This window comes from Ursus arctos, unplaced genomic scaffold (assembly GCF_023065955.2).
Source record: "Ursus arctos isolate Adak ecotype North America unplaced genomic scaffold, UrsArc2.0 scaffold_37, whole genome shotgun sequence".
Classification (NCBI taxonomy): Eukaryota; Metazoa; Chordata; class Mammalia; order Carnivora; family Ursidae; genus Ursus; species Ursus arctos.
This window is the reverse complement of record NW_026623053.1, coordinates 2,957,712-2,970,663: the sequence shown is the minus strand read 5'-3', so window position 1 is coordinate 2,970,663 and position 12,952 is coordinate 2,957,712. Positions and strand designations below refer to the sequence as shown.

The 12,952-nt window shown below is 45.3% G+C and overlaps 1 protein-coding gene across 4 annotated transcripts in view; it reads left to right on the top strand.

Annotated features, from left to right (window-relative positions):
* Window positions 1–12,952, top strand: part of LOC125282233 (uncharacterized) — a 154,170-nt gene that overhangs the window by 123,063 nt on the left and 18,155 nt on the right. For all 4 annotated transcript variants that reach the window (XM_057306436.1, XM_057306435.1, XM_057306434.1 and 1 more), the window contains 7 exons: window positions 4,170–4,232; window positions 9,642–9,694; window positions 10,103–10,127; window positions 10,728–10,792; window positions 11,274–11,304; window positions 12,184–12,260; window positions 12,850–12,874. In XM_057306436.1, coding sequence (XP_057162419.1) covers window positions 4,170–4,232; window positions 9,642–9,694; window positions 10,103–10,127; window positions 10,728–10,792; window positions 11,274–11,304; window positions 12,184–12,260; window positions 12,850–12,874 — 339 coding nt within the window. The remainder of the gene's footprint in view (window positions 1–4,169; window positions 4,233–9,641; window positions 9,695–10,102; window positions 10,128–10,727; window positions 10,793–11,273; window positions 11,305–12,183; window positions 12,261–12,849; window positions 12,875–12,952) is intronic.

Below are 12,952 nucleotides of genomic sequence, written 5' to 3'. Positions count from 1 at the left end.
ACGGCAGTGTCTATGTTCATTTAAGTTTTTTTAAGCATCCTAAATTCTATATTCACATTATGCATTTCTGAAATTTAGAGTGAACCCAGAAAGGTTGATATGGAGGACATTTATCATTGTTTTCTCAGTGTCTTACAATGTCTGCCCTGTACCGTTCATCCCCAAAGGGATATGGATTTCAGGATTTTGGGGACATGTGGATTCGTTCCTATCAATAGTTGCCCCAAAGAGATCCTCAGAATATGAGAGTCTATGTTTCAATTTATGACCCCCAGACACACATTTCCATTTCTAAGAACTTTGGGTGTTATAAAAAATGACATTTTCTAGAGATTTCAATGGTATGCTACCACCCGTCCCATTCAGCGCCCCAGACGTAAGTATGGTGACAATAGCATGACCTTTTTTTCTCGGTGCTGCAATGAATAGCCGGCCTTTAATGTATGGTGAAAGATGGGTAACTGGTTAATCGAACGAGTTAATGAGTGATCGATAAGCAAGTACACAGATTATTAGTGATGCACAAAGAAAAATAGGTGATGTAGACACAAGAGCAGAGACACACGCATTATATATATAAGTATATATGTATATATAGATGATTGCATACGTTTGCACATAGGATTGTAGCTTGAAAACAGAACGTGTCTACATTAAAGTGGTTTTGATGTAATGTGTTTCTTAGTTCTCCTGAACTTTCATCCAGATCTCTTCCCAAAAGCTAAGCTATGTTTTTTTTTTTTTCTTCTATGAGTTGACAAGGGTCTCAGGAACTCCTAGTTTGTTTGGAAGCACTTGTATTTGTGTGAGGAATAAATAATGCAAGATGACATTGTTTCACATGTTTGAAAACACAAGACTTTGTAACAGTGACCCTCCCTTTCTTTACACTGGGATTCATCTCATTTGATCTGCTGACCTTAAGACAGGCAACTGGAACATTCTAGAGAACAGTCATGGATATTTGTGGACAAGGGCCCCAGAGAGTGGATTCAGGGAGACAGCAATAGATTTGCTCGTTTGCTTTTTGTTGTTGTTGTTTGCCTCTGATTCTGTCCAGAGGAAATCATGTTGGGGTAAAATGCTTGTATTTAGGCAAAGCAGCTGTGTGTCACAGAGCAATGGTCTGGGAACTCAGACTCCCAGATTTGAATCCAGCTCTGGAACTTGTGAAATTGTGAGATCTCAGACAAGATCTAGACCCTCTAATTCACCTTTCTGACCACGTGACAGGTGTTCATTCATTCAATGCTCATCACACACTTATGCGATGATTTGTTTCCTCTCCCTGTTCCTCAGGTGGAGGAACGGAGGCACAGAGATGAATGTGACCAGGTTCATGAACTCCTCTAAGTAAAGGAGCCAGGAGGTGAACCCAGGCCTGCAGTCCAGTGCTCGTGCTCTAACTACTGAACCGAACTGCACTTATGACTCAGTCATGGGATCAGTAGTTACTGTGCAAAGAAGCTTTAGCATCTGCATGGATGTCAGGAATTCCCTGAGCCAAGGGGAATCCCAAACACTGTTTGTCATTATGAGGTCACCTCGGTGGTCACATAGCCCAGGGAAGCTCTTGAGCCATAGATGTCCAGATCTTGCCATAGTCATTCATCTGAAAAGGATGTAGAAAGCCTGGTCCGTTTGAAGCCATGATTGTGTTCAGTTCAAAGATTCTGAGGGTTTGGAGGCACCATTTAGGACAAGCCAGTCAAACTCTGTTTGAACACTGGGCTACTCCTCAGCACCTGACCTCAATCTGGTCAGAATGGAGGAGACCCTTTCATGGTGTTTGATGGCATTGTCAGTATGAGTAAGCCCTAGTCATGCCGACATCCTGTGACCTTAGGGACACTGCTGGGACAAGGAAAACTAAGACTCAAAGAACCAGTTCATGATTAACCTTCTGTCCAGAGCTGGTCAGTGCCTGGCCAATCAGTGTCATGGCATGGTCACTCTTCAGGGCATGGCACAAATAGAATAAGAATAGGGAGCATGCTGAGCGGTGCCTGGCTGGCTCCGCCAGTGGAGCATTTGACTCTTGATCTCAGGGTCGTGAGTTCAGTCCCCATGTTGGGCATGGAGCCTATTTTAAAAACAGAGAGAAAGGAATCAGGGACATAGTGTTGTAGATTTGATAACATTCTCCCCATGAGCCCTAAAAAAATGCTTGAATGCCATGAACTACACACTTTAGGGACAGTGACCAACAAGAACTCAAACACTCGTAACAGCCTGCTGTCCATCATCCTTGTTTGGACGCGCTTGTCCAGCTAGGCCAGGGAGTGTCCATGCTCCAGTGGGGGCCTTTGCTCCTTCCGGAGCTCTCCCATTGTTGGCTAGTAAGTGCAAGCATGGAGAGAGGCCATGCTTCATGACTATATACACATAGCCTTGCAAAGCAAGACTAGAAGTCAAACAGCATCAAATGAATAATGGTGCTTGGTTTTCAATGATAGAACTTCATTATTGACAAATCGTCAACAATTGATGAGCTTCCTCACAAAGGATGTGAGATGAAATGCAACAGAAAGTCGTGCTTAGATCTGAATCTAAGTCTCTCAATAAAAGGTTGCTTATTATCACGTGCAAAATAGTATACAGCAGATGATAGATTCAAATGCAAAAGCAGGTCTGGGTGATCCTTACGGAGAGTCGTGATGGGGGAGCTTCTCCAGGGTGTGGGTATGGAAGGGTCCCTCTCTATGTGTCCTTTGCATATTCCCTGATTTTTTAAAAAAAGATTTTATTTGAGAGAGAATGAGAGAGCAGAAGCGGTGAGTAAGGGGGATGTGGGGTGGGGGAGGAGAAGAGGGACAAGCAGGCACCAAGCTGAGTGCAGAAACAGAGGCCCGGCTCGATCCCAGGACCCTGAGATCATGACCTGAGCCAGGTCAGACGCGTGACCCATTGAGCCACACAGGCGTCCCTGAGGGGTCCCTCTCAAAGGAGCTGGGGCTTGGTCCCCTGCCACTGCAGGGTTTAGAGAAGGATGAGGAGTCTATAAAGACTGGATCTGGGGGACGAAGGAAGGAACAGGGAAGGTGCCCATTCAGAGCCAGTACAGTCCCGGTTCACTCTTAGCCAGGCCTTAGCCCAGGCAGTTTGGAGACTTACTTAGATCAATACCAGTGAGATACTAGAGGTCATAGGCTTAATTTATTAAACCAGCAAAGCACTAGCCCAGGTGGCCATTTTTCCAGTTAATTCACAGGAACTGCTCAGCCAGGGTTGGTCAGTTGAAGGGAAGCTAATTCTTGGTAGAGCTGTCATGTGACAATTAGTTTGGAAAGTCCTGGGTTCTGAATCAGCTTGGGAGCCCCGCAGCCCACTGGTCCCTGAGGGTGCTCAACTGGTCCCGGGGAAGGCTCCACATCAGACAGCTAGTAGGGTGAATGCTGTGGGAGGATGGCCACAGTTGGGCTTCCCCTGGCCCTTCAGAGGGGCTTGTCAAGGGGCATCTGCACTGTGTTCTGGGTCAGGGGTTGAAACCTAGATGTGCGAAGGTGAGCTAGGATTTGGACTTTGCTGTTGGCTCAGGCACCTCCCCCAGGGCATCCACTGTCTCCCACAGACAACTCGGGGCTGGAGGATATGAGAAAGAGATGAGGGAGCCCTGGTTCAGGGCTGCAGGGCTTGATCTCAGGTGTCTGGGCAGGTGTCAGGTGTTCTGGGACCTCTCTCCCCAAGGAACCAACTCCATTCCTGTCCCGGCTCCCCCACTCAACATTAAGTTGTCTCTATAGTTTGGCTTTGGTAAATAGTGCTGCCGAACATGGGCAGATATTTCTCTGAAATCTAGACTTGAATTCAAAGGGATTTCTTATCCAAGAGTGGGATTGCTGGGTGTAATGGTAGTTCTTTTGTGAATTTTTTTGATGAAGTCCCATATTGTGTTTTCATAGTGACTGCATCAGTTTACATTCTCTGTGGGGTATTTGAAGGCTATATGAACCCTAAGACCTTCCTAAAGCCCTCTCTGACTCAGGTGGCTTTGCTAGGCAAATGATGAACCATGGGATCAAAAGTTTGTACTCTGATGAACTTATCACTCCTTTTCCTATGGTCTTCTGATAGCAAGATGTCAACAGCTCTTTCTGTTGTCATGCATTTCCCATGGTCTCTGAGAAAACAAAAAACAAAAGTGAAGAAAATATCCATATTTTCTCTAGGTCTCCGGAAGCTGGCCAGGAGAATAAAGCCGAAGGTTCACCCCACTTCTGACTCTGTCGAAGGTACCGTGGAAATTCATTCATTAAGTTGATTCAAGAATAATTATTCTAGGGGCACCTGGGTGGTGTCCAACTCTTGATTTGGGCCCAGGTCATGATGTCAGGGTCATGAGATTGAGCCCCGTGTTGGGCTCCATGCTGGGTATGGAGCCTGCTTCAGATTCTCTCTCCCTTTCCCCATGCCCCTCCTCTGCTCACACTCTCTCTTTGTCTCTAAAAGAAAAAAGAAGAAGAAGAATCATTACACTAGTTTTCAGTGTCCCATACTTAAGACAAAAATGCCAAGCCATATTATTTTTGTTTCACGTGTGACAATTTTAATTTAGCTGGTCACTCATCAGTTTATAACCCCAGTAGTCAAATGGCATTTGCAACTCAAGTCTGTTCACATTTCATGGTAGGTATAGTGAAGCTAAGGAATGGACATTAGTCTGTTATTAAATATTAGGAAAAATAGATCTTTTATTATTTTTAATGAATAGACGTTATTACTTCAAATAGGTTTAGATTAAGATAATAATTGAGCAGATAATATAAAAAGTTTCCCTATCATCCTTATCCCTTGGCGCACAATTTCCACAATCCTTAAAAGCTTCATCAGTGTGGAACACGTGTCACGAATCACAAACCAGCGTAGCGATATTAATACTCATTGAAGGCCAGCATCGCTAGGACGGTCTGCTCTGTGTTGTGCAGGAGTATGGGTTTTGACAAATGTGTAAAGTCGTGTATCCACCATGTACAGAGTAACTTCACTGCCTTGAAAATCCTGTGTTTAACCTATTCATGCCTTTGCCCTTTCTCTAGAAATCTTAACAACCGTTGACCTTTTGTCATCTCTATAGCTTTCGTTTCTCCAGAATGTCATCTAGTTGGAACCGTAAAGCATGTTGCTTTTCCAGACTGACTTCTTTCACTTTTATCTATACAGTTCACATTCGTCGATGTCTTTTTGTGACTTGATTGCTCAATTATTTTTTTTAATCTTCTTTTTATTATTGTTTGAAAGAGAGAGAGAGTGAAAGTGTGTGGGGAGGGGCGGAGGAAGAGGGAGACAGAATCTTCAGCAGCCTCCATGCTCAGCAGGGAACCCGTCTGACGTGGGGCTGGATATCATGCCCCTGAGATCATGACCTGAGCCCAAATCAAGAGTTGGATGCTTAACTGAGTGAGCCAGCTATGTGCTCCAGTAGCTCAGCTCTGTTTATTACCAAATCGTATTGCATCGTAAGGGTGTATTGCTGGTTGTTTCTCCGTTCACCTAGTGTAGGACAGCTTAGTCGCCTCTAGATTTGGTGTTCGTAAATCAAGCCGATAGAAGCACTCCTGGGCCGGTTTTCATGCGGACACATTTTTCAACTCAACCGGGTAAATACCTAGGAGTGAGATGGCTAGATGACACAGCAAGACTGTGTTTTGCTTTGTAAGATTTGATAGGATTCACCAGTCAAACCATCTGGGGCCGGCTCTTCCTTTCTGGGAAATGTATTAACTATCGGTTAAATGTTTTTGATACCTGCCTATTCAGATCATCTATTTCCTTTCAGTGGGTTTTGGTAGTTTTGTGACTTTGAAGGAATTGGCCTCTTTCCTTTCAGGAATCCTAGAATTTTTCCATGTATTCCTTTAGAATCCTTTCAACATGACGTCTCCTCTTTCATCTGTTGTTAATGTGTGTCTTCCCTCTTTCTTCATGGTTAGTCAGGCTAGAGCTTTATCCATTTTACTGATATTTACAAAGAACCAGCTTTTGTCTTGGTTTGGTTGATTTTGTCTGAGAGTTTTTTGTGTTCCATTTCATTGGTATCTGCAATTATAGGATTTTTTTTCTCTTACTTGCTTTATATGACATGACTCTTTTTTGCCTTGTTTTCTAAGGAGGAAGCCTATTCACTTTGAATCTTTCTTACTTTCCAACACGATGACATTCAGTAGTATAAATTCTCCCAAGCACTGCCTTTGCATACATTTTTGTCAACGTATATTTTCATTTCGTTTAGTTCAAAATCTTTTCAAGCTTCTCGTGAAACTTCCTCTTTGACCATTTTTAAAAATTTTCCAGCTATTTGGGGATTTCCCAAGATTTCTTGCTGTGGTTGAGCTCTAGTTTAATTTCATAGAGGTCTGAGAGCAGCTGTTGTATTGCTTCTACTCTTTGAGATGCGTTGGGGTGTGTTTTATGGCCCAGCATGTGGTCTCTTGCTGAATGTTCCAGGTGAGCTGGAGAAACAGTATATTCTGCTAGAGAGTCTGTGCTCCAGGAAACCTGGATTCCCTGTGTTCCCTTTCCTGTCTCCTCAGGGCCATGGTTTGTCCTGTGTCCTCCCCTCTCCATGGATCCGAGAGTGGTTGATTTTTCAGTGTCTTCAGGCTTTTTCTTGTTCGTAGGGTGGACAGTGATCGCCATGATCCTTGCATGTGGAGCCCTCTACTTTTGTCTTCATGTGCCTTCAACTCTCTTCTCCTGAAATGTGTCTTGACTTCAAGATATTTGGGCACATGCTGCTTCCATTCATATAACCAGGTCTCCAAAAACAGCCGAGAAGCCTGTGTCTAGATGTCAGCTTATGTAGCAAAACACACGTTTTCTTTGACATTCCACCTTTTACATTGGCTGTTATCCTAAGTTAGAGGTTTACAGAAATATCAGCCATATGCTTTCACTCAACGTGTTACCCTCCCAGAGGTATGGACTAGTGAAAATAGAGAATATATGTGTTTTTACATATATCCATTGAGTATCCAGCCTTTCACACACAATGACAGACCAAGAAACCCATTGACAGAGATGGATAGATACGCATGTACATAGGGAGTTAGTAACATAGAAAAAAGAAAAGGTAACGTTTTGAGATGAAGAGACATATGAATTTCTGTATGTAGACAAATGCATCCTTCTGCACATAGAGCTCCAGCTTTAGAAAAGCACGAGCCTCTATTCATGTGGTTGTGAGGTAATGCACAGGTCAGGTCCCCTGAGTCTGCATCCAGCGTGCTGTGCAAAGGCGAAGCTCTGGTCTCTCGCATGGCTGGGCAACAGGTCTTAGCTTGAGGTGCTCACATGTAGGAGGAGGAAATCTCACAAGATGATAGAGTTTCACACGTTGTAGAACACGAGTATGTTAGGTACATAAGCTCTCTCCCACCAGTCAACTGGTGTTCGTCGTGTTGGACCAGATAGCTGTCAGGTCAGGCAACTAATTCATTCTGGAAGCATCATGCACATTATTTTGGGAAATGGCCACTTAGTGTGTCCTCAGGCAGTCAGAAAAAGCATTTCCGAGACCTTTATGTGACTCCTTAAACACCGGGTCTGGCTTAACATAAAGGAGTCCTTTTTAGACAAAGCAGGTGTGCGTCATGGGGAAAGCACTGGCCTGGGAGCTTGGACAGCAGAGTTTGACTGCAGCTCTGAGTTCTGTGGAGTTATGGCATCTCAGATGAGACATTTCACCTCCAAGGAACCTTCCTGAGCATTTCCATGGCATGCTTTACTTACACTAACCATTCAACCCTCACCACCAATGCAGTACTTTGCTTGCTAAGGGCAGTATTCAGATGGAGAAACTGAGGCACAGAGTTGAATGCGCCCAAGCACACAAGCTCTTAAGTGGAAATGCCAAAATGTGCACCCAGATGGCTGGGCCCATGCTGCTACTCTGAGATACTGAACTGCACTTCCCACACTGACAAGCATAGCTCTGAGCCATGGGTTCAACAGAAACCACGCAGGATCTTTCCAAGGCCTGTGTATATATCTGAGCTGCATGAGTCTACAGAGATCCCAAGTACTGTCTACCATTATGAGGTGGCCTTAGTGGTCACATGGAGGGCAGACCTGGGCATAGCCCTTAGTGTGGAAAGCACACAGAAGGTCCAAACTGTCTGTCCAGCTCACAGATTTTGAGACTGGGAGGCACAACATTGAAAAACGTGGTAAATCTCTCTCAGTGTTGGGTCACTTCTCAGCGGCTGGCCCCAAACGGGAATCAAGAGATAGTTTAGTGCTCTTTGATTGCATGATCCCCCTGAGCCCCAGAAAGCCTCCAGTGCTGGCAATGACACACCCAAGCAACAAGGACAAATAAGAACTCCAAGTAACATATGGTTACTAACCCAGGGTCCGCTCTTTTTCCTGCACCTCTCTTACAGAGCTGAGGTAGAGGACGTCGGGAGGAACCCAGGCCTCCCACTGTAAAGGACCATCCCATTAGTGGATGACTACTGCTAGCACGGAGAGCCACCCGACTCAGTGAACACATACATGAGACACACACTGGATGGGGAAATACCATAAGATTAATGATGTTATTTTTATTTATTTCATATTTTTAAATTTTTGGACTATCTTTTGTCTTTAGGGTGTCTTTATTTTTCATCATTATTATTTTTTAATGGAAGTAGTTGAGCTGACACACCATATTCCGTTCGTTTCAGGTGTACCTTTGCCTTCAATGGCAAAGCCAGGACTCTGTTTCTCCCTTCTTTGCTGCTTCTCTTCTCTGCATCTCCTTCCATGAAGAAGGGGGCTCACCAATAGCCAACTGCAGGCTTTTCTTTTTTAATGTAAATTCAAATTAGGTAACATATACTGTATTAGTAGTTTCAGGGGTAGAACTTAGTGGTTCATCTGTTGCGGTAACAGCCAGTTGTCATTCCATCAAGTGCCCTCCTTAAGGCCCATCACCCAATTACCCCATCCCCCCACTTCAGCAGCCTCAGTGTGTTCTCTAGATATATGGGAATATTACTCAACTGTTGAAGGACTCAAATCTTGTCATTGGCAAGTGCATGCTGTTAAACCAACCACATCCCTCACCAACCCCCCCTTCAGCAGCCCTCAGTTTGTAATATAGATACACTGTAAATTACTCAACCACCAGAAGGAATCAAATCTTGCCATTGGCAACTGCATGCTGTTTAACCAACCACATCCATCTCCACTGTTCTGTCGTTCAAGTCAAGCAGAGCTCTCTGAGTCATTCATGAGATAGAGCACCGTGGCGGGAAGGTACTCTGTGTCCTGTAGTCTGTCTCCTGTTCAGATGGCCAGTTGGAGGAGCTTCGTCCTGGCAGAACAATTAGAGAGACTTTGCTACGGGCAGAGGGAGGGGTGGGGCTCCCTCACGACACCACAGTGTGCAACCAGGCGACCTCTTTGTAGACTAACTGACTCACATCGACCAGGTTGCCTTAAGCTAGAAAGTCAAAGGTCTGTTTCTCCTTCGTTTTCTCATCCTCTTGTTTGCTTTTCCTCACCCACCAAGGAGAATGGCCCAGCAGCAGCTCAGCCCATGCTTCTTAGCCAGTCACTCCCATACAGTCTTGTCCCATGTCCATATCAACAGTGATCATAGAGTAATTCCCGAGTAGGACCAACAATGGACTGACACTTACTCTGTGTCCTTTCAGAGTCAACCAAGGAGGACCTTGGCAAGAAACCACCATGGCCCAACACATCGAGGGTAAGCTTGGCTGTCTTTGCCTGAGAAAGAAATGTTTCTTACTTGAGTTTCGTCTTTTTGAAGTGAGTTCAGCTATGACAACATGACAGTGTAGTTTTTAGACGTGAGGTACCATTTTCTTGGGGTGTTGGGAGGGGAGGTTGTAAACTGTGGTAGGGGACCTTTTACTCAGAAGTGGTTTTTCCTCCCTGAATTAAGAGTTTTGTAATTGTGCTTCAGGGAATTTGAAAGATCCATCCCCCAGGAAAAGCTCATGCCTTTTCCACGGGTGCACACTGTGCTTCCTTTCCGGGCCTTTGTCTTTCCTGCTGTTTCTCATTTGGTTTTCAATAGTCACCAAGAGAACCGTTGATGACACAGTATGCATATGACCTGACTCTCAGGGTGTGTTCTTTTCTGTAAATTCAGGTGGCCCCAGAACCATGTGGAGGTGGTACGTATTCTGGAATCAGTCCCTTGCTGAGGAAAAACTCTAGATGGTAAGGCAGGTTGGGGGGATGTCCTCACTGTCCTCAGTCTGGAGAGCCATCTGATTCCAGGTTCCTGGTAGGACTGAGGCTTGGGAGTGTGGGGAAAAGCAGACTCCAGGTGAGAAACTATGTGCATGTGTCTCCAGTCCTAGGAAACCAAGGCATTCCCCCTGGGTGGTGTGGGTGTGTGTGCATGAGGCTTGGAGGTTAGGTGTCTTGTGTAGTGTGATTGTGAGTGTGTGTGTGTGTGAGAGAGCAAGAGAAAGAGAGACAAAGACAGAGACAGAGAGAGAGAAGACAGAAACAGAGAGAGAGAGAGAAAGGTGTTTCTCCAGGAGATATGTCAGACAGATACTGCATGCTGTCACCCTTCTCCAAAGCCATGTCATCACACTGCGCACTTTAGAGCCTTACTGCAGTGGGTGGCCCAGCAGGGGCACTTCAGTCCATGCTTGGAAACCAGCTGGCTCCATACACCCCAGCCTCGTGTCCATATCAAGCAACATTCCATGAATATTCTTGGGCAACAAGAGGAATGTGCTGACGGGTACTCTGTGTCCTAGATGCCTTGGAGGAAGACATCGATCCCATCAAAGGAGACAGCGCCGGAGGCACACCTCTCGCCATGGTGAGCTAGAAGTTCTTTGTCTGAGGAACAGATGTTGCTTTCTTGGTTTCTTCCAATCAAATTCAGATGAAAATCAGACAATGTATATTTGAGATTATACATATAGATCTCATACAATTTTCCTTTTTCGGAGAGCATTGAGTGGTTGTCTCTGCCAACCGTTAGCTGATTTGAGAGGACATTTACCATTGGCGACACCAAACGTGGTTCTAAACGCTGTGGTAGGATCCTGTCCCTCAGTAACACTTTCTCCTGCTTGGATGAAGCATTTTGTAGTCACCGTCCTGAATGGACTGGACAGACATGTCCCCCAGGAAAAACAACTTCCTAAGGCATCCAGTTCACTTACTTTGGGGTCGTTGGACTCAACCACTGTGTTCCATCTGGGTTCCTAAAGTCATTGAGGGAAATAAAGCTCATGCAGACAGACAGTGTGTAGCATGACCTGAGCCTCACGCTGTCCTCTTTTCTGTACCTGCAGGTGACACCTTCAACCATCACCAGCGAGAGCGGTACGTATTCTGGAATCAGCCTCTTCCTGAGATAAAACTGTAGACGTTAATGCAGGTGGGGCATCTTTGCAATCCTCAGTCTGGCGAGCCGCCCTGATTGGGTTGTGGGGGTGTGGGGCACCAGAGATTTCCCAGGTGAAAAAATGTGTCCATGTGTCTACAGTCCTAGGAAGGCATTGTATTCCCTGTGTGTGGTGTGGGTGTGTGTTCATGAGGCTTGGGGTTGGGGTTTCTTTTGTGGCTCTATGTGGTGTGATTGTGAGTGTGTGATTTTGTGTGGGAGACAGGGAGAGACAGACACAGACAGAGAGATGCAGAGAGGGAGAGGGAGAGATGGAAAGAGTGAGAGAGAGATTGCATATGTCTCCAGGAGGTGTATCCCACTGCCACTGCACAATTCCCATTGTCCACATTCTCAAAAAAAAAAAAAAAAAAGAAAAAGAAAAGAAAGAAAGAAAAGAAAAGAGAATAAAAGACAAGATGAGATAAAGAAATCTCATCACAGGGCACATATTTTATCCCTATTAGCGCAGGAGGCCCAGTGGTGGGGTTCAGCCCATGCGTGGGAACCAAATGCCTCCATATGCTCTAACCCCATTCATAGTGAGCAATACTCTTCGAGGCATTCTTTTTTTTTTAAGATTTTATTTATTTGAGAGAGAGTGAGTGAGAGCACAAACAGGTGAGAGGGGCAGAGGGAGAGAGAAAAGCAGACCCTTGCTGAGCAGAAGCCCCATCTGGGACTCGATCCCAGGACCCTGCGGTCCTGACTTGAGCTGAAGGCAGATGGTTCACCGACTGAGCCACCCAGGCTCCCCTCCCCGCATCATTCTTGAGCAGCACCACCAATACGCTGACAGGTACTCTGTGTCCTTCTAGATGTGACTGATGATGGCGCTGTCTGGTCCTGGCTGTATCAGAGGATCCCAGAGGAGGAGGGCCTGCCTCCTGACAAGGTGAGCTCGCTTGTCTATCCCCGAGGAACAAATGTTGCTTTCTGGGTTTCTTTCCAATCAAATTCAGATGAAATTCAGACAGTATACACTGTGTTGGCAAATTGAACATAGTACTAAAACAAAAATCATTTTCCTAATGTCAACTGCTTGTATATGGAAATGAAATTATTTTTATATACAGATTTTATGTAAAAAGCTATATATACTTTTGAGATTCTACATATGGAATTTCCCTGGTGGGGAGAGCGTTGAGTGGTTGTCTCTGCCAACCGTTAGCTGATTTGCGAAGACATTTAGCATTGGCGACACCAAACGTGGTTCTAAACGCTGTGGTAGGATCCTGTCCCTCAGTAACACTTTCTCCTGCTTGGATGAAGCATTTTGTAGTCACCGTCCTGAATGGACTGGACAGACATGTCCCCCAGGAAAAACAACATCCTAAGGCATCCCCAGTTCATTTCTTTGGGGTCGTTGGACTCAACCACTGTGTTCCATCTGGGTTCCTAAAGTCATTGAGGGAAATAAAGCTCACACAGACAGTGTGTAGCATGACCTGAGCCTCACGGTGTCCTCTTTTCTGTACCTGCAGGGGACAGGAGCATCTGGTGAATGCGGTACGTATTCTGGAATCAGCCTCTTCCTGAGACAAAACACTAGATGTTAATGCAGGTGGGGCATCCTTGCAATCCTCA